The following is a 15,364-nucleotide window of genomic DNA, read 5'->3' on the forward strand; positions in this document are numbered from 1 at the left end:
TTTTTCTCAGCAGCTTACATAAATTTCAGTGAACCAGAAGGAGCAGGGGGAAGGGAATCTCCTTAATATTTGACACTTACTTCTGCACCATCTAGTTTTATCCCCATAGAAACTAAAAAATAACTTCTACTGTTCTACTGTGTAATAGTTTGTTAGATCAATGGCTCCACTGCTAAGGGTAGCAGTTACAAGTCACTGTGCTACATTGCCCTTACTACCCTTGCATACAACATTCAGTTAAAAAACAACCTGAAGTCAGTTGTTTTCCTTTAAGTTTCCCTTAATATTTAACTAATTATTAAAGAGGAGGCAGTGTTTGCTAACCCTTTCCAGGAGTATTGGTCAAATTTAACCAGATGCAGTAGAAATTTATAGTTTTTATCTTCAATTTGCATGCGGGACAAAACTGCTCCTTGCTCTTTTATCTTCAGTCTGTTTGCAAAAGAAGGCTAGAGAGCAGAAGTCATATGGAAAGTGATTTCTGTGAATGGATCTGCTATTGCATTGGTACTAATACTCTGGTATAGTCTGCAGACTTAGACTTTTCCCTATCTTGGCTGTAGGCAAAACTGAAAATTACTGGATTCTATTTCACAGAATCATAAAATTGTTACAATTATAAAAGACTTCCAAAATCATTGAGTTCAACTTCTGACTGTCACCACCCTGCCAAATAACTTACAGCACTAGGTGCCATGGCCAGTCATTTCTTAAACACTTCCAGGGATGCTGACTCCAACACTTCCATGGGCCTTCCATCCCAATGCTTTCAGTGAAGGAAGTTCTCCTGATGTCCAACCTGAACCTCCCCTGGCACAGCTTGAGGCCATTTCCTCTAACCGTGTCACTTCTTAGCTGGGAGAAGAGGCCAAACCCCACCTGGCCATACCCTTCTGCCAGGCAGTTGCAGAGAGCGATAACGTGCCCCTGAGCCTCCTTTTCTCCAGCCTGAACAATCCCAGCTCCCTCAACTGCTCCTCACAGGACTTGTGCTCCAGACCCTTCCCCAGCTCCACTGCCCTTCTCTGGACATGCTCCAACACCAAGATTACCTTCTTGTACTGAAGGGCCCAAAACTGAACACAGGATTTGAGGTGTGGCCTCACCAGTGCTGAGTACAGGGGGCAATCCCTGCCCTGCTCCTGCTGGCCACACTATTGCTGGTACAGGCCAGGATGCCATTGGTCTTCTTGACCACCTGGGCACACCCTGGCTCACATTCAATCACTGTCCCCAGCATCCCCAGGTCCTTTTCCTCTGGGCAGCTTTCCAGCCACTCTGTCCCAGCCTGTGGCACTGCTTGTGGTTATTCTGTATGAACTAAAAACTGAAGGTAGGTTATGACCACTGAAATTATGAAATCAATATGCCTTCCAGACCTTACATAAAATCAGAACAATTCAGCAACGGATGGAGAGTGTGTACTGGTACCATGATCTGAGGCATAAGCTATCTTTGCTAGTCTTCCAATTATAGTATACATTTTATAGACAGACCTGCTGTAAGAGCAGCAAGATAGAAAAGCACGGTAGAGTTTTGGAGTGCAAGGCTCTGTGGAAGGCCTGGTCTAGAAAATATATTTGGATTTCCAGCTTCTTAAACAAAAAGCTCTTAATTGTTTACCACTTAATGTTTGAGTTGACAATGTCAGAAACCCGCTTTGGTTGAGTAGCATATGAAGTAAACCTTCAAACAGTGCATGACACCTCACCTATGTGACCTGTAACAAAGCTTTTCTTTTAAACTGAGGTCTTAGCCTAACCCTTGTACAAGTTCCCTTTATCAATTACTTCAACCATAACAAGACTTGGTTTTAAAAAAATAATCTGAAGTTAGCGTATTGAAGAAGAAGAGAATCAGACTCCCAGAAATCATACAACTCAGCACTCATTTGTAGACAAGTGTTGCTTATGTTTTAGGATTAAACCAAGTTATGTTTAATGAAAGTACAATATTACATTTAAATCCCCTTAGTAGAGGTAGAAAGCCAGTGTATTAATCTAATCCATTCAGATCAGAAATACTGTTACCAGATACTGATTTATTGCTATTAGTGATAACCAAATTTGAGAGCTTATACTGTCAGCAAGGTAGCATGAATACAGTTGCAATCTCCAATATTCAGAGTAAAACATATCCACATCTGTAGTAAGACAATAGCAGATTCTACCAAGAATCTGCTGCTTCTTGTAAACATTGTATTTGTGCAGATGTTTAATTTCTAAAGTCATGAAAGGCAAGGTTAGTAGCAGAAAACACATCCAGTTTCACATTCGACAATATAAGAACCCTGCTCTTCAAGGACAACTAAAAACCTAGCAGCACATTTCAAACAATATTACAAGTTTTTCCTTAATTACCCACCCTTCAAAGTCCCTCCCCCCCAGATAAAACAAAAACAACAAAAATCTGACACAGAAAATAAAGTGCAGTACCCAGAAAAATAAGTGTCAAGAAAATAGCCATGTTTGTTTCTTTGGAAAAAAAAAAAAAAAAAAGGAAATAAAAGAGTACTTGGCCTCAGTCTTAAAAGTACTATAATGTGTCCATCATTTTGGATTCTTCTTCATCTCTTTGTATCACAGAGTTGAAACTGCAGGCATCTGTGTTTATGGAACCTTGTAGATCTCCTGTGTTCTGCAACAGATGAAACACTGACAGCTTAATGCTCCATAATTGTATAGATGGAGGGAGAAACAGAGTGAGAGGGAAACAAAGACTGCTTGCATTGTCCATCTTACGATGAGACAAATTTACAATAGAAAGGAAGTAAGGTCTGAAAACATCATCAACCAGTATTATGTCACTGTGTCAAGAATTTTTGAAATTTGCTAGCATACCTTTTATTTGGTCTTAATATTTCTAGCACCTAACTGCACATTTATATAAAATTCAGCTGTTTTATCTACCTCTGAGAGGTACTTTAATCAAATTATTTCAAATAAGTACTTTCAATTGTGACTCCTTTCCTAATACATAATTTTTGACAATCTTTTAAGTTGTTTCTTCATTCCAGAATGTGGCCATAACTTCATCACAAAGGGAGATTTTCCTTAGATTTGAGGGAATTTGGAACTAGATGATCTTTAGGGTCCACTCCAACTCAAACCATTCTATGATTCTGCAACTTACTTGACTGATCCCATGCTTTTACACTGCTCATGGTGATGACTGGGAATACAATTCTAGGATCTGATCAGTTTTATCATGCATTGTTTATTTTAGGCATGAATATGTAAAAGCAATGAACAAATATATACTTTTGACCTTATGCTGATGCTGTGAATTCCAGCAAGTAAAAAGAAACTCCATAAATGCCTTGTGTATTAATAACACTGCATGATATATCCCAAGCACTAGCAATTCAAGAAATAATCCTCTCTATATATCAGAAAGGTATAGTTTCTCTAGGCAGGACCTAATCCTGCTTTAGTTAAATAAAATTTTGGAAATAATAAACCTACCTGTAAAAAAGATGTCCACTCTGCCACACAACCAGGACTGACATTGAGATCATGGAGCAACATAGTTTGAAAGCCATGTGATTGTGACCAGACTCTTACTCTTGTCTTGAATGCCTCAAGTTCATTTTTAAAGGCCTCAAAGTAGCCTTCTCCTGTCTAAAAAGAGAAAAATAAGGTATTTGTTCTTTAGCCAGATTTACTTTTGAATTGTAAGCTTACACAGTGCTGACAAAAATCCATGCAGTAATGACATGTTATACCTTTTGGGGAATAACAACAGTGAGCAACTCAGGAATAATGTTAGTCAATTTAAAATTACGTTTTGTGTAGATTTCTTTTTAAGACAATCTGTAGAATTTATATACATAAACAAAGTAGCTGATTTATCTGAGAACATGTAAAACTAAATTTAATTTTAGCCTTTCATTTATTCCAACTCAGAATGTATCCTTACAACAGGTGCTTGTTGAAGCCCTTTGGTCAAAAGTAAAACACAAACTAACTCACATTTTAACTACACTTGTTTAGGCAATATTAAGATCCGTTAGAATCTTGAACAACTGAACAGTCTACAGTTTTCCCACCTTCTTCCTGCAAAGCTCTGGATTGCCCTATTTCAGTCATGAGAAAGGGACACTTTATATATCTACCTCACTGTAAAGGGCAGATGAAATGGAAGAGTTGTGGCAATATGTAACTACACTTTGAAAATGTGTAATTATTCAATAGTCAGACCAGTTTAAGACCAGTCAGTGTTTGCTGTTGTTACTTAGTTATTACTTATCTGTAAACACCTGCTGTCCCCCAGCTGCATCTTGCTTTCCATCTACAACAAGCAAAATCCACTAAGCTTTCATTTTCAGAACTGGAATTAAAACAAAGTATTCTGTCTAGAAAATAATTGCTAACAAAACACTTTCCCATAAGTCTAAATTAGTCAACAAATTATTTAGCCTCACATGGTTGGGAAGAAACCCTCTCTAAAACACTTGTATCTTGTATTGTATCAAGAGTTTCTCACATTATTACCCAAGTTGACTTACTTTGGCTTTTTGGAAAAAGAGACGAAAACATCCTCTTGGATCCGCATTGCAGCTTCTGGCAATTTCTATAATAAACTGCATTACAACTGCTTGGTGCGCTACTTGCTCCATCAGAGCTCTTTTCTAAAAAAAAAAAAAAAAAAAAAAATTGAAATTCTGATTGAAAGAAGCTTCCTGAGATTATATTTCTAAAATTCAGCATGATTTTCTTTTGTTCCAGTTCCTAAGCAGATGTGAACCAATGCTTACAGAAGCAAGAGGATTCATAATTAGCTATAACTAGACACAAAGGTGATAATGCACTATAAAGTAGAGAGGGCTGGAAGAACAGTTAAACAGCTAATGAACTTGGTTACCTTTCTGCTGTGCAAATGGGAAAATGTGTGCTTCCAAAGATTAAAACATCTTCATACCTGTTCGGCTTCTAGATGAAAACACCACAACATGAGATACCTAGAAGTTTCTTCACATACAAGGTATGGGTGATCAGACAAAAACCTTTGACTATCATCCCATCTGCTCAGCATCCCTAATAAGAGAAACACAGTTAAGATCTTCTAAACAGATAAATGATTTAATGCAGCAAGGAAGTTACTTGCATTGATACCAAGTATACACACCTTGGCAATTTACTAACCTCAGAATGACAGCATGTAGCTAAATTTGGGGGGCTTTATATATATATCTAACCAATCCCGAAAGAGCATTACTAGAAGGCATAATTAGACTTTGAAGATACTGAAAGTAGATTATAACAGTCATGCACTTCTAGTAATACTGATAATTTATTTTTAATCAGTTCTCATTAGCTAACGAAATGGTGTAGGTACTATTAGTTACAACACCAAAGAGCTTAAAAAGTTTATGGACAGAGATTTATATTAAGTAATTCTAACAAACACAAATCCTCTAAATGTTTGCAAATAAAAACACCAAGAACAGAACTTGTAAACAGAACCTGTCAAAAATTAAAATGCTTTTAACACATAGTTAGCTAGATTTTTAGAAAATTCAAACAGCTTGATCTCAAAAAACAAAGCCACACCAGTATTGGAAAGTTAATCAGAACTTTGAATTGTGGTATCATGGCACTACCTTCAGGTAACAATGTAAAAATCAGAACTGCCCAACTCTCAGCTAGGAAGCTTACAAGACAGCCTCTTTTTTTACCTGCTGAAATGCACAGCAGGAGAGATGTCTTCTAATTCCAATATAATTACACTGAATAGTTAAGGCACTTAAGAGAGCCTGTGCCTATTATTTACATATTTTTGACAGGGCTGTGCCTTAACTTGATACTTGACAGGCTTGCTAAGGCTAACAGGGCTCAATGACCTTTTTTGGAAATAGCTTTAAGCCCCCTCAGAAGCTAAAAAACTCAGTAAAAACTACTTTGTAGTAACAATTGAATTTTGCCAATCTAGACTTATTCCTGATTGTTCCAAAATTCCAAATATGGCTATAGTATAGCGTGAAACCAGCCTGAATGGCAAGCACTTCAGAGAACCATAAAAATTTTAGATTATAAGATCAGCTTTGTGCTCAATCGGGTTTAACAATTATGACAGAGCTAAAGTGACACCTAGTGGATAATTAAGCATAGTTTTAAACACACAATTCTGAGCATAAATACTCTCAGTGTAGGTGTTAACAAACATGTCCATTTAATCAGCCATTACTGTTATAGATTAACAGGTGACAAAAAATAATTTAATAAAATATTTCACTTAATCTCCTTTAAAAAATGAGAGAGCCATGGATGACCTATGCACTTTTATATACATGACCTATGTGTCCAGGAATGTCCCTGCCTTTTCCCACTGGTGTGGAATATCCCTTGAGTCCTGATAAAATAAAACTGAACAGTCTGTCATTTAGGTCTTTCATTTATTAGCATTCATTCTGTACAAGAAGGAGCAAACTAACACAGATTCTGTAGGAACCACAAGACGCTAGAAAAACAGACTTACCAAAGTGTCTAATCTTCTGTTCATGTTTTTGCATAAGTGGTTCAGACACAGCATCATCTTCAACTTCTTTTCTTTTTTGATTAATAAAACTCTGAGGAAGAGAAAGATTGTACTATCACATAAACTCCACACATACTGTTTAGTGATATAAAGGACTTATTATACTTTAATGTTACTATTTAAATGACTATGTTCTAATTTTAGAGTTGTATCATATTTGAGGTTTTTTTTTTTTTCAGAAAGTGTCTTACCTAGTAACAGAATTTCAAAGTTTCCTTATAGTCTCTGAAAAACTTCTATTTTCAGATAGGAACTTACTGATTTGTTAGTCATGAGAATCATATACATTGCAGCCTGGATCAGATAAATCAATGAAATTAGGAGATGTGATAGTGATGCCAAACTGATTTTTGCTTTTATCTATTCATTTGTAGCCTGTTATTGCATAACTATATAGACTCATAGCTAGAATTTTACCTACTCAGTTAGCAAGAAAAACAAAACACATTCCTAAAAGCTCAATCCTAATCTAGTTTCTTCTGAGACTAAGGACAACATAAAGAACTTCTTCTCCCATAAAGAACTAGAGAGGAACGGGGGCTTTAGAAGAGAGTTTAACCAAGGTGGGGAATTATCTCAACATCTGTGTTTCTAGTTGGGCATTCTTGTAAATTATGCTAATTTGCTACACTTACAAAACTGTAGTTGCTCTATGTCACATGTGCACCTTTGGTGCATTTTTCAGTGTGTACTTTGGTGTGTTGTGTGGCTGAAGAGACCCTTCATAAAAAGCTGACCACATTTATCACCTGACTGTGTCTAGCTTGTGACTTTAGTGCTCAGTAAAAGGCAACGATAGCTGTTGAAATTAAATTGTGAAAACAAAGATGCGATCCTACTATTAAAAAATATTCATGCTAAATAATTTGTATTACAGTAGACCGTATTAGAGGCAAACTAACAGTTTCATATTCTGGGTTGGATGGGGCATTTAAACACCACAGAGTTTCAACCCTCCCTGCCCAGGCAAGAATATCTTCCACTGGATTAGGTTGCTCCAAGACCAGTTCAATCTGACCTCTGTTGCTTCTAGGGACTGTGCATCTACAACTTCCCTGAGCAACCTGTTCCAGTGTCTTGATACCCTAATAATAAAAAACATCTTCCTCACATCCAATCTAAACCTACCATCTTTCAGTTTAAAGCTATCCCCTCTTGTCCTGTCACCACAGGCTGTGATAAAAAATGTTTTTCTCCATCTTTCTTATAAGGTCCCTTTAAGTACTGAAACATCACATGAAGGTAAATAAGGGCTTCCCAGAGCCTTTTCTGCTTCAAGCTGAACAACTCCAGCTCTCCCAGCCTTCTCTCACAGGAAAGGTGTTCCCGCCCTCCGATCACCTCTGTAGCGTTCCTCTGGAGCTGCTCCAACAGGAGTCCTTCTTGTACTGGGGACCCCAGAACTGGGTGCATTACTTTGGGGGTGGGTCTCAGGAGAGCAGAGGGGCAGAATCCCCTCCCTGGCCCTGCTACCCACCCTGCTTTGGATGCAGCCCAGGACACATGCATGCCCAAGTCCTTCTGGGCAGGGCTGCTCTGATCTGTTCATCCCCAGCCTGTGCTGAGACGGGGTGGGGGGGGCGGGGTGGTGTGGTTTCCCCAACCCAGGTGCAGCACCTTGCACTTGGCCTTGTTAAAACACATGAGATCCTCATGGACCCACTTCTCCATCTTGTCCAGGTCCTTCTGGAAGGCTTCCTTCAGGTCTGATAACCACCACTCAGCTTGGTATCATCTGCAAACTTGCTGAGAGTGCACTCAATCCCTCTGTTTAATTTTAATGAAGATATTAAATAACACTGGTCCCAGTACAGACCCCTGAAGGACACCACTGGCTCCTGGTGTCCATTGGGACTCTGAACCATTGACCCTACCCTTTGCATGCCACCAACCAACTACCTTCTTATCCACCTAACAGTCCACTCACCAAATCCACCTCTCTCCAGTTTAAGGGAGAAGGATGTTATAGGAGACCACATCAAAGACTTTGCAGAAGTCCAGATAAATGACATCTCTAACACTTCACCTGTCCACTGATGCTGTCACCTCATCATAGGTCACTGATAAGGCCACTCAATTAGTCAGGCAGGACCTGCCCTTGGTGCAGTTGTGTGGCTGTCCCAAACCACCTCCCTGTCCTACATGTGCCTGAGCACAGCTCCTAAAAGGGTCTATTCCATGACCTTCCCAGGCACAGAGGTGAGTGACATACTGTGTTTTTGTGCTGTACAAGACACAGAAGACACTCAGATTAGTAACAACTAGAATGCACAAAAGAGCATTTGTTTCCATGCACAATGATATAGGTCATACCTTATTAAAAACCTCTTTACTAACAGGATCTGTGTTCCATAGATTCTGTCGTTCCCTCTGGTTTAGTGCTTCTTCTTTTCTTCTCCACTCTTCCTCTCTCCATCTCAACTCAGCAGCTTCAGTCCTTGCTTGAGCAGATTCCTGATCACAGGATTCTGAATTATGCAGTGCTAAACTACCAAATTTTTGCTGGGCTTCTGCTAGGTTCCATGTGCTTTCTACAGAGTGCTTCACAAACTCTCTTTCTTTTTGGCAGGCTAATTCAATCCCTTGGCTGTATGTCTGTGAGGAAAATCAGACATGCTATTTATGGAGAGAAAATTGTTGATTTACAGTTTCTATAGAAGCAGACTAGCCTAAATCCCAAAGCTAATAATAATGCCCCTGGAAGGCACCTTAGATATGCAGCATTATAACAGCAGAAGCGATGAAGCATGGCAATGTATGTCTTCTAGAAAGAGATTTCCAATTCAAGTCACCTTAACCTTATTAAGTGTATTTGCAAAATCATGGATCATGTGCTGCTATCAGTAATAGTCTCCAGACTGTAAAAATACTTTTGACACAGCAGAAATCCCTCTGGCTATCTTAGGGCTGGAACATTAGCAGCAGCCAAGTGTGAGAAAAATCTGAATATACAACAGTAAAGTAACTGCTGCTGCCTGCATTTCAGTATTAGTGCCTAAACATGGCCAACGTCTTCTCTTGAACTGACACAAGAAGTGGTATTTAAGCTATAAAGTGGCCAAGGCCCAGCACAAACACACACTCCTTTAGGTCAAATCTGTTGAGGATGTCACCAGTCATAGCTGGGAGAGAAAAGGGACATCTTAACCCTGTTTATATTATTTCCACGTGTGTGCTCAGAATTCACACTCAGTAATGTGCCAAGCCTTTCCCACCAGGAGTGAATAAAAATGCACCCATATGCATTAGTTCCTCAGCCTTCCACTGCCACATTATGAAATCTGCAGTGCTGATAGCCTCTGGTAGGGGCACACGAAGGACAATTGGTGAAAGATTATCTGAAAGAAACTTTAACGCGAGTAAATCAAACTTACTGTTCCAACTTTGTTTAAGAATTACAGCATTTTTATTTCTGCAGTAACAAGAATAAAATTCCACCGTTGGAAAAGTAACGTAATGGCAGCTGCTTGCGAGAACACATAGAATTCCTTACAACGCGTTTATAAATCGCCTGTAATCACCCTGGCCAACAGAGAAACGCACCGCCTATCTATCTGCTCCTTGGGCACGGGGACGCTGGGATAACTCCAACCCAGCTCCTTCCGCATCGCCTGACCCGGTGGAGCTCTTACCCAGGGCGGCCCGCCAGACCCCACCTGTCCCCGCCGGCCCTCGGCCCAGCGGGCGCTCCCGCACGGCTCCGTCCCGACACGATCACCCCGGTCCCGCCGCTGCCCCTCCGCGGGCCGCGCCGCCCGGCAACGACCCACGCCGCGCCAGACACGGTGCGAGGGGTCGGGGCAGCAGGGCGGGGCAGCGGGCGTACCTGCACCTCCGGCAAGCGCTGGCGGAAGGCGGCAGCGTGTGCCCGCTCCTGGTCTTCCTCCTCCGGGGCGCCGCCGTCCCGGGAGCCCGGCAGCCACAGCGCCATGCCCGCTGCCGTCCCGGCGGCGCGACCCGTTCGCCGGAACTGGGGAAGCGACACTTCCGCCGATCGGAGCGCGGCCGGGAGCGCCCGCCCTCGGCGCGTCGGGAGGAGCGAGTGGCGAGCGCGCCTCAGGGGCGGTAATGAAGGCAGCGGAGTGGGCGGGGGCGGGCTCTGCCGCGGGTCCGCCTCGGCCCCGGCTCCTCTCCTGCTCCGCCCCGGCCCTTGCCGGTGCCCGTGGCCGTGCAGCCGCCCTTGTCCGTGCATCGTCCTTGTCCGTGATCTCGTTGCTGTCTCTGACCCTGCAGCTGCCCCTGTCCTGCGCCGTCACCTGTCCCTATGCCTTTCCCTGACCCTGCCTTTTCCGTGCCGCTGGAAGCCCGCTCACCTTCCTGCAGGCTGCCGCACGGCGCTGGCAAACTACAACGTGTGTGTGTGTGTGTGTGTGTGTGTGTACATGTATGTACGATCCTTCAGTCCTAAGAGCTCCTGGGTTGCTGTCTAGGGTGTTTTAATAGCTTGGCTCTCATCTGGGAATGGAAATTAGCATATAATGAGTCCATACCTTTGTGATAGCACCCCTGTAAAGATTAAAATATGCCCTCGTTGTAGTCCTACTTTTTTTACCCATGGATTGGCTATTTAGCTCTTCCTCCGAACGGGAAGCACTGACTGCTTCTTTGGGGGTCGCAGGTATAAAGTCTGCTAGAAAAATACGCCAGGAAAACTTTAGATTAAATTGGAAGGTAGGGGACCTGTTGCTGTGTGTTGTTCATTTAACAAAGGGATTACTGCTGTGGCCAAAGGGATAATACTAGTATGTTGCTCACGACAGTTCTCATCAGATAGAAGAAAAAACCCCATGGTTTTCACTCAATCATTTTCTTGTAATCAAATGTTTCTGTGTAATGCTAAGGCCTATGAAATTTAGTCTCTGTTACATGGGATGATAAAAGCCAAAAATACAAAATGAGAGAACTCCCAGTGATAGCTATTAACCTGGCCCCCTTTTGAGGTTATCAGCAATAAAGCCAATGGCCACTGAGTCCCTTCTGAGATAGGGTCCTGCAGACTTGGGCTGGTGCACATGCCTAAGATTAGAGCAAGGAGTTTCACATGTAAGTATCATTTTCTTTTGTAAGGTTACCTTTCCTGATGTGTTTCTGGCTGAGAAACCAACATATTTCTCAGTTTGTGCATCCTGGATCAACAAAAAGGGAAGAATGAATGCCTTCCTCCTGTTACTCCTCTGTTGAGGAGTATTATGTTGTCTCATAAGGTGTGCTTTGAAAAGGTGACTTTGGTTTGTTGCATGCCTTGGGCTAGAAACTGATGTCTCAAGTCTTATATAAGATGTAATTCAGGTGCAATCCTATTTCTCTTTTTAAGTGATAAGTTATTCTTGTTTCACATGTTTCTCAACATAATAAGATGCATTATTAGGCCCATTCCTCAAACGGAACTTCACATTTCTTTAAGATTTTTATGATCTGGAACTTCGACATAACTGATAATGAGAGGTCATCTCCCACATGGACAGTTCTTACCTAATATCAGTAATAGCAACAGTCTATATGAGGGTAATTGAAGTTATTTTGATTCAGATATGATTGATCTGGGATCAATATGACATCCTAGTTATAATATGGCTATCATTATTAAGATTTCTGTCTGTATAGAAGACATATTATGTAAAGGAAGGTCTAAATAAATGAGGGACAAGTGGTTTTGGTGCCCTTTTACATGTCACTCAAACACCTGGAACTGATGTAAGAGGAGTCTCAGTGTTTTACCTGTACCTTACCGTATGTTATTGTATTTTTGAAATGTTGTGTTTGAAGATTAAAAATTTTTAAATTAAAAATGGTGTAAGACAGCATGGCTGTGTCTACTGACAAGCAAGCCCATGCTGAAGCCATTTGCAAAAGAGGAATACAATAAGTTTAGAGGAACAGTATATTTCTTATCTATTTGATCCAAAGTCTTCTTGATTGTTTTTCAAATTACTCTTACTACCTGTATGTTTCTCTAAAATGTTTATATCTGGCTTGCAAAGAGGCTTTTCTTTGGTGAAAAACCTTTCTTTTACTTTCCTGTAGCATGATTGCTTTTTCTTTCCCCTGTGGTTGTCCTTGACACAAGTGGAAAACTACACATGCAAACTAAAGTATAATTCTCATTAAGGCCTTTTCCCTGTTTCAAGGCAAACATAACTATGAACACATGACTCTTTGATCTTTATGTAATAAAACCCCACAGCCATGTTATGACCAGAAGTGGGAAATACAACTTAATTCCACAAAAGAGTAGTTTCTCATGTTTAATTTTGCTAAGAGTAAAGTAATTCACATGAAGTAGGTCTTGTTAGATAAGTTCATCTTTTGTCTTACCACACATTAGGGATTTTTGTGCCTGTGAGCTTCATTAGTAGGTGTTGACAAACAGTGAAGCAGCACATCTTCTTGGAGAAAACATGGCTTAGGTCAGCCCTCTTTAAAAAAGACTATTGCTAAAATTTTGTGTGAAAACACTGGTGTCATTTGAAGAAGGAAGGTGATGCCTTCACAAAAAAAAAAAAAAAAAAAAAAAAAAAAAAAGTAGCAAATATTAATAAAACAAGAGGAATGCAGCTGAATGCATCTTCTCTAAATGGGTAGAGTATCTGATGTTTATGCCCAAATAAGATCAGTGGTAAAATTCCAATTTACTTCAAAGGGGTCAGAATTTCACTCCAAGGTGTGCAAAGAGTATTTGAATAAGACATAATTCATTGCAGTAAAATAGACAAAAGCTAAAGGCAGACAAAGGTATTTCACAGGTGACATCTTAACTAATTTTGTTTTTATAAGATATTCAAACATACTTTACATAATACACAGAAACATAAAGGAAAACTTCCTTACATTTTCTCATTTGCCCAGGTGGAAAATTACTGTCCTTTAAGGTGTTTAGAGTTACAGCTTTTAATCTTTTAATTCAGGATGTGTCCTGTAGGATTGGCCACGAATTCAAGTGTTTTTCAAACATATATTTCCTAATTCTGCTTGTGGTTCTTCTGATTTACAGTTCAAAGAATTGCATTTTGGGTACTGTGAACCTGGTATTTTTTCCCTACAATTTACAGGCTGTTCTGAAGTTGATGCCGATATACATGAATATGAAATTTCAGCTTTGTTTTTTCCAAAACACTGCATAACTTTAAAAATGTAAACCACATCCTAAAGTATGCAGTAATATATAATATTAGCTAAATTATTTGCTCAGTGGTGTCTTGGCAAAAAATAAGAGAATTATTTTGAATAGGTATTAAAGTGTTCCTGTGAATGCTAATTTGTTTAATGAATTTCTTTGCTTCTTACTATTTTCCCAAAGGTGTTTGAAGGTGCTTTAGATCCTGCTACAGAAAGCAAAATACAGAAAGTAAGTATGATATTTGAATAGCTGATAATTAAAATTGAAAAAAGTAGATCCATGTATTCAGATAGTGAGTCTGTTTCTCTGACTGTCTTTCCAGAGTACATGACCTGGTACATGTTGGTCCTCCTTTATGTTGCACTTATTTGAGCCATTTGAATGTCAGCCTTTATAAGCAAGCTCCCCTCAAATCAATTACATGATTTTTCCATTCTTAGGACAGGCTGTGTTCTGACAGTGTGACACACTAGGCTAACCTGACACTGTGTTTTTTATTTTTCTATCAGCAATTTTGCATTTTGAAGTCTGTGACAAGTCATGCCACATTTAATGGTTAGGCAGTCTTTTAAAAACCAAAATCTATTGTTTGTAGGCAGATGGGGGAGAGAAAAAAATATTTATAACAATGGCCTGTCTACATTATGTTTTGCCATTGCTCGTGAACTCTCAACAGTCAGGCATACCTACAGAAGCACATGTTTTGTTAAAATATTTTCAATCCCTTAGCTTTAATTCACTTGGAATTCCTTTGTCTTATAAGGGTTTCAGTGTTTTGTCCTTCTGGAGGAAGCCATTCCTGTAAAATCAACAGAAGATCAAGCAGAAGCCGCTGACTGTCCCATTGTCTTGAAGGATTGTATCCTTCAAGATACAATATCAATCACAGAGACTGACTGTCCTGATATTACTTTTATTCTAATAATAATGATAATAATATTAGAACAAATACTCAAGGAACCAAAGTAGAAAGCAGGTCTGCATCTGTCTCCTTTCTCATCTGTCATTTGTCCACTCTTCTGATTCCTTTGCTGTTCTTCCTCCATTCCTTTCTGTAAGGGTAGCTTTTGATTACTGTCCCAGTGTAAATAGTAAATCTATTCTATCATTCAGCCAGCCTGCTATAGTTTGTTTTTCATCTCCCACTTTATGTAATAAAATTTGAATTAACTCATCTTGTGTCTTCACATAATAGGCAAGTAAATATTTTTCCATAGGCAAGTAAGTATTTTTCCATACACTAATTGATTTGATACTGTAAAGGATATTAGTATCAGGATACTAAGGATCCTAATGTTAGTTTTATGTCATGCCACCAAGCTTTCTCTCCCTTATAAATTTAAGGACCTCCTCCACTGCTATTTCTTTCTACTCCATAATTTCTTGTATATTGTGGGTATACACTTGTGTAGAAAAAAAAGTATTTTCTGATTTGAATAATTTGAATAATTTGTTAGGATCAGTCATGAAGCTTTAGTTTCTTCACCCTAATTTTCTTGTTTCTGATAAGAGTCTAGTTTTCTGGTTACATTCAACAGAACACAATAGTGTAAGGTTCATCTTTTTAGAAAGTCATCTTCAGGCTTCATATTGTGCGTTCTTGTAAGATGGGAAAAAGGCAAATGGACACTGGGTGGCAGATGAGTGCTATTGTTGAGGTAACTGATTATGGAGCATCCGTGTATGTTCTAAAACTGGCTATTTACTAAA

The 15,364-nt window shown here is 39.7% G+C and overlaps 1 protein-coding gene across 1 annotated transcript; it reads right to left on the minus strand.

Moving 5' to 3' along the window:
• Positions 1 to 1,908: 1,908 nt before the first annotated feature.
• On the minus strand, positions 1,909 to 10,553 carry CDC37L1 (cell division cycle 37 like 1, HSP90 cochaperone). The gene is made up of 7 exons (XM_054004142.1): positions 10,364 to 10,553; positions 8,851 to 9,132; positions 6,478 to 6,568; positions 4,921 to 5,036; positions 4,508 to 4,630; positions 3,465 to 3,620; positions 1,909 to 2,637 (listed from the first exon to the last, which is right to left on the minus strand). Exons 1-7 carry the CDS (start codon positions 10,466 to 10,468, stop codon positions 2,536 to 2,538), a joined length of 975 nt encoding a protein of 324 aa, XP_053860117.1. The 5' UTR covers positions 10,469 to 10,553; the 3' UTR covers positions 1,909 to 2,535.
• Between the last annotated feature and the right edge of the window lie 4,811 nt (positions 10,554 to 15,364).

Source organism: Vidua macroura, chromosome Z, assembly GCF_024509145.1.
Source record: "Vidua macroura isolate BioBank_ID:100142 chromosome Z, ASM2450914v1, whole genome shotgun sequence".
In the NCBI taxonomy this organism is placed as follows: Eukaryota; Metazoa; Chordata; class Aves; order Passeriformes; family Viduidae; genus Vidua; species Vidua macroura.

Bases quoted from the DNA above. Each gene is read 5' to 3' on its own strand.
- CDC37L1 (XM_054004142.1), bottom strand. From the start codon at position 10,468: ATGGCGCTGTGGCTGCCGGGCTCCCGGGACGGCGGCGCCCCGGAGGAG. The intron at 6,569-8,850 runs GTATGACCTATA...TCTCTTCCTCAG, and splicing joins GTAAAGAGGTTTTTAATAAG to AGTTTTATTAATCAAAAAAG. The intron at 5,037-6,477 runs GTAAGTCTGTTT...TTCTCTTATTAG, and splicing joins ACAGAAGATTAGACACTTTG to GGATGCTGAGCAGATGGGAT.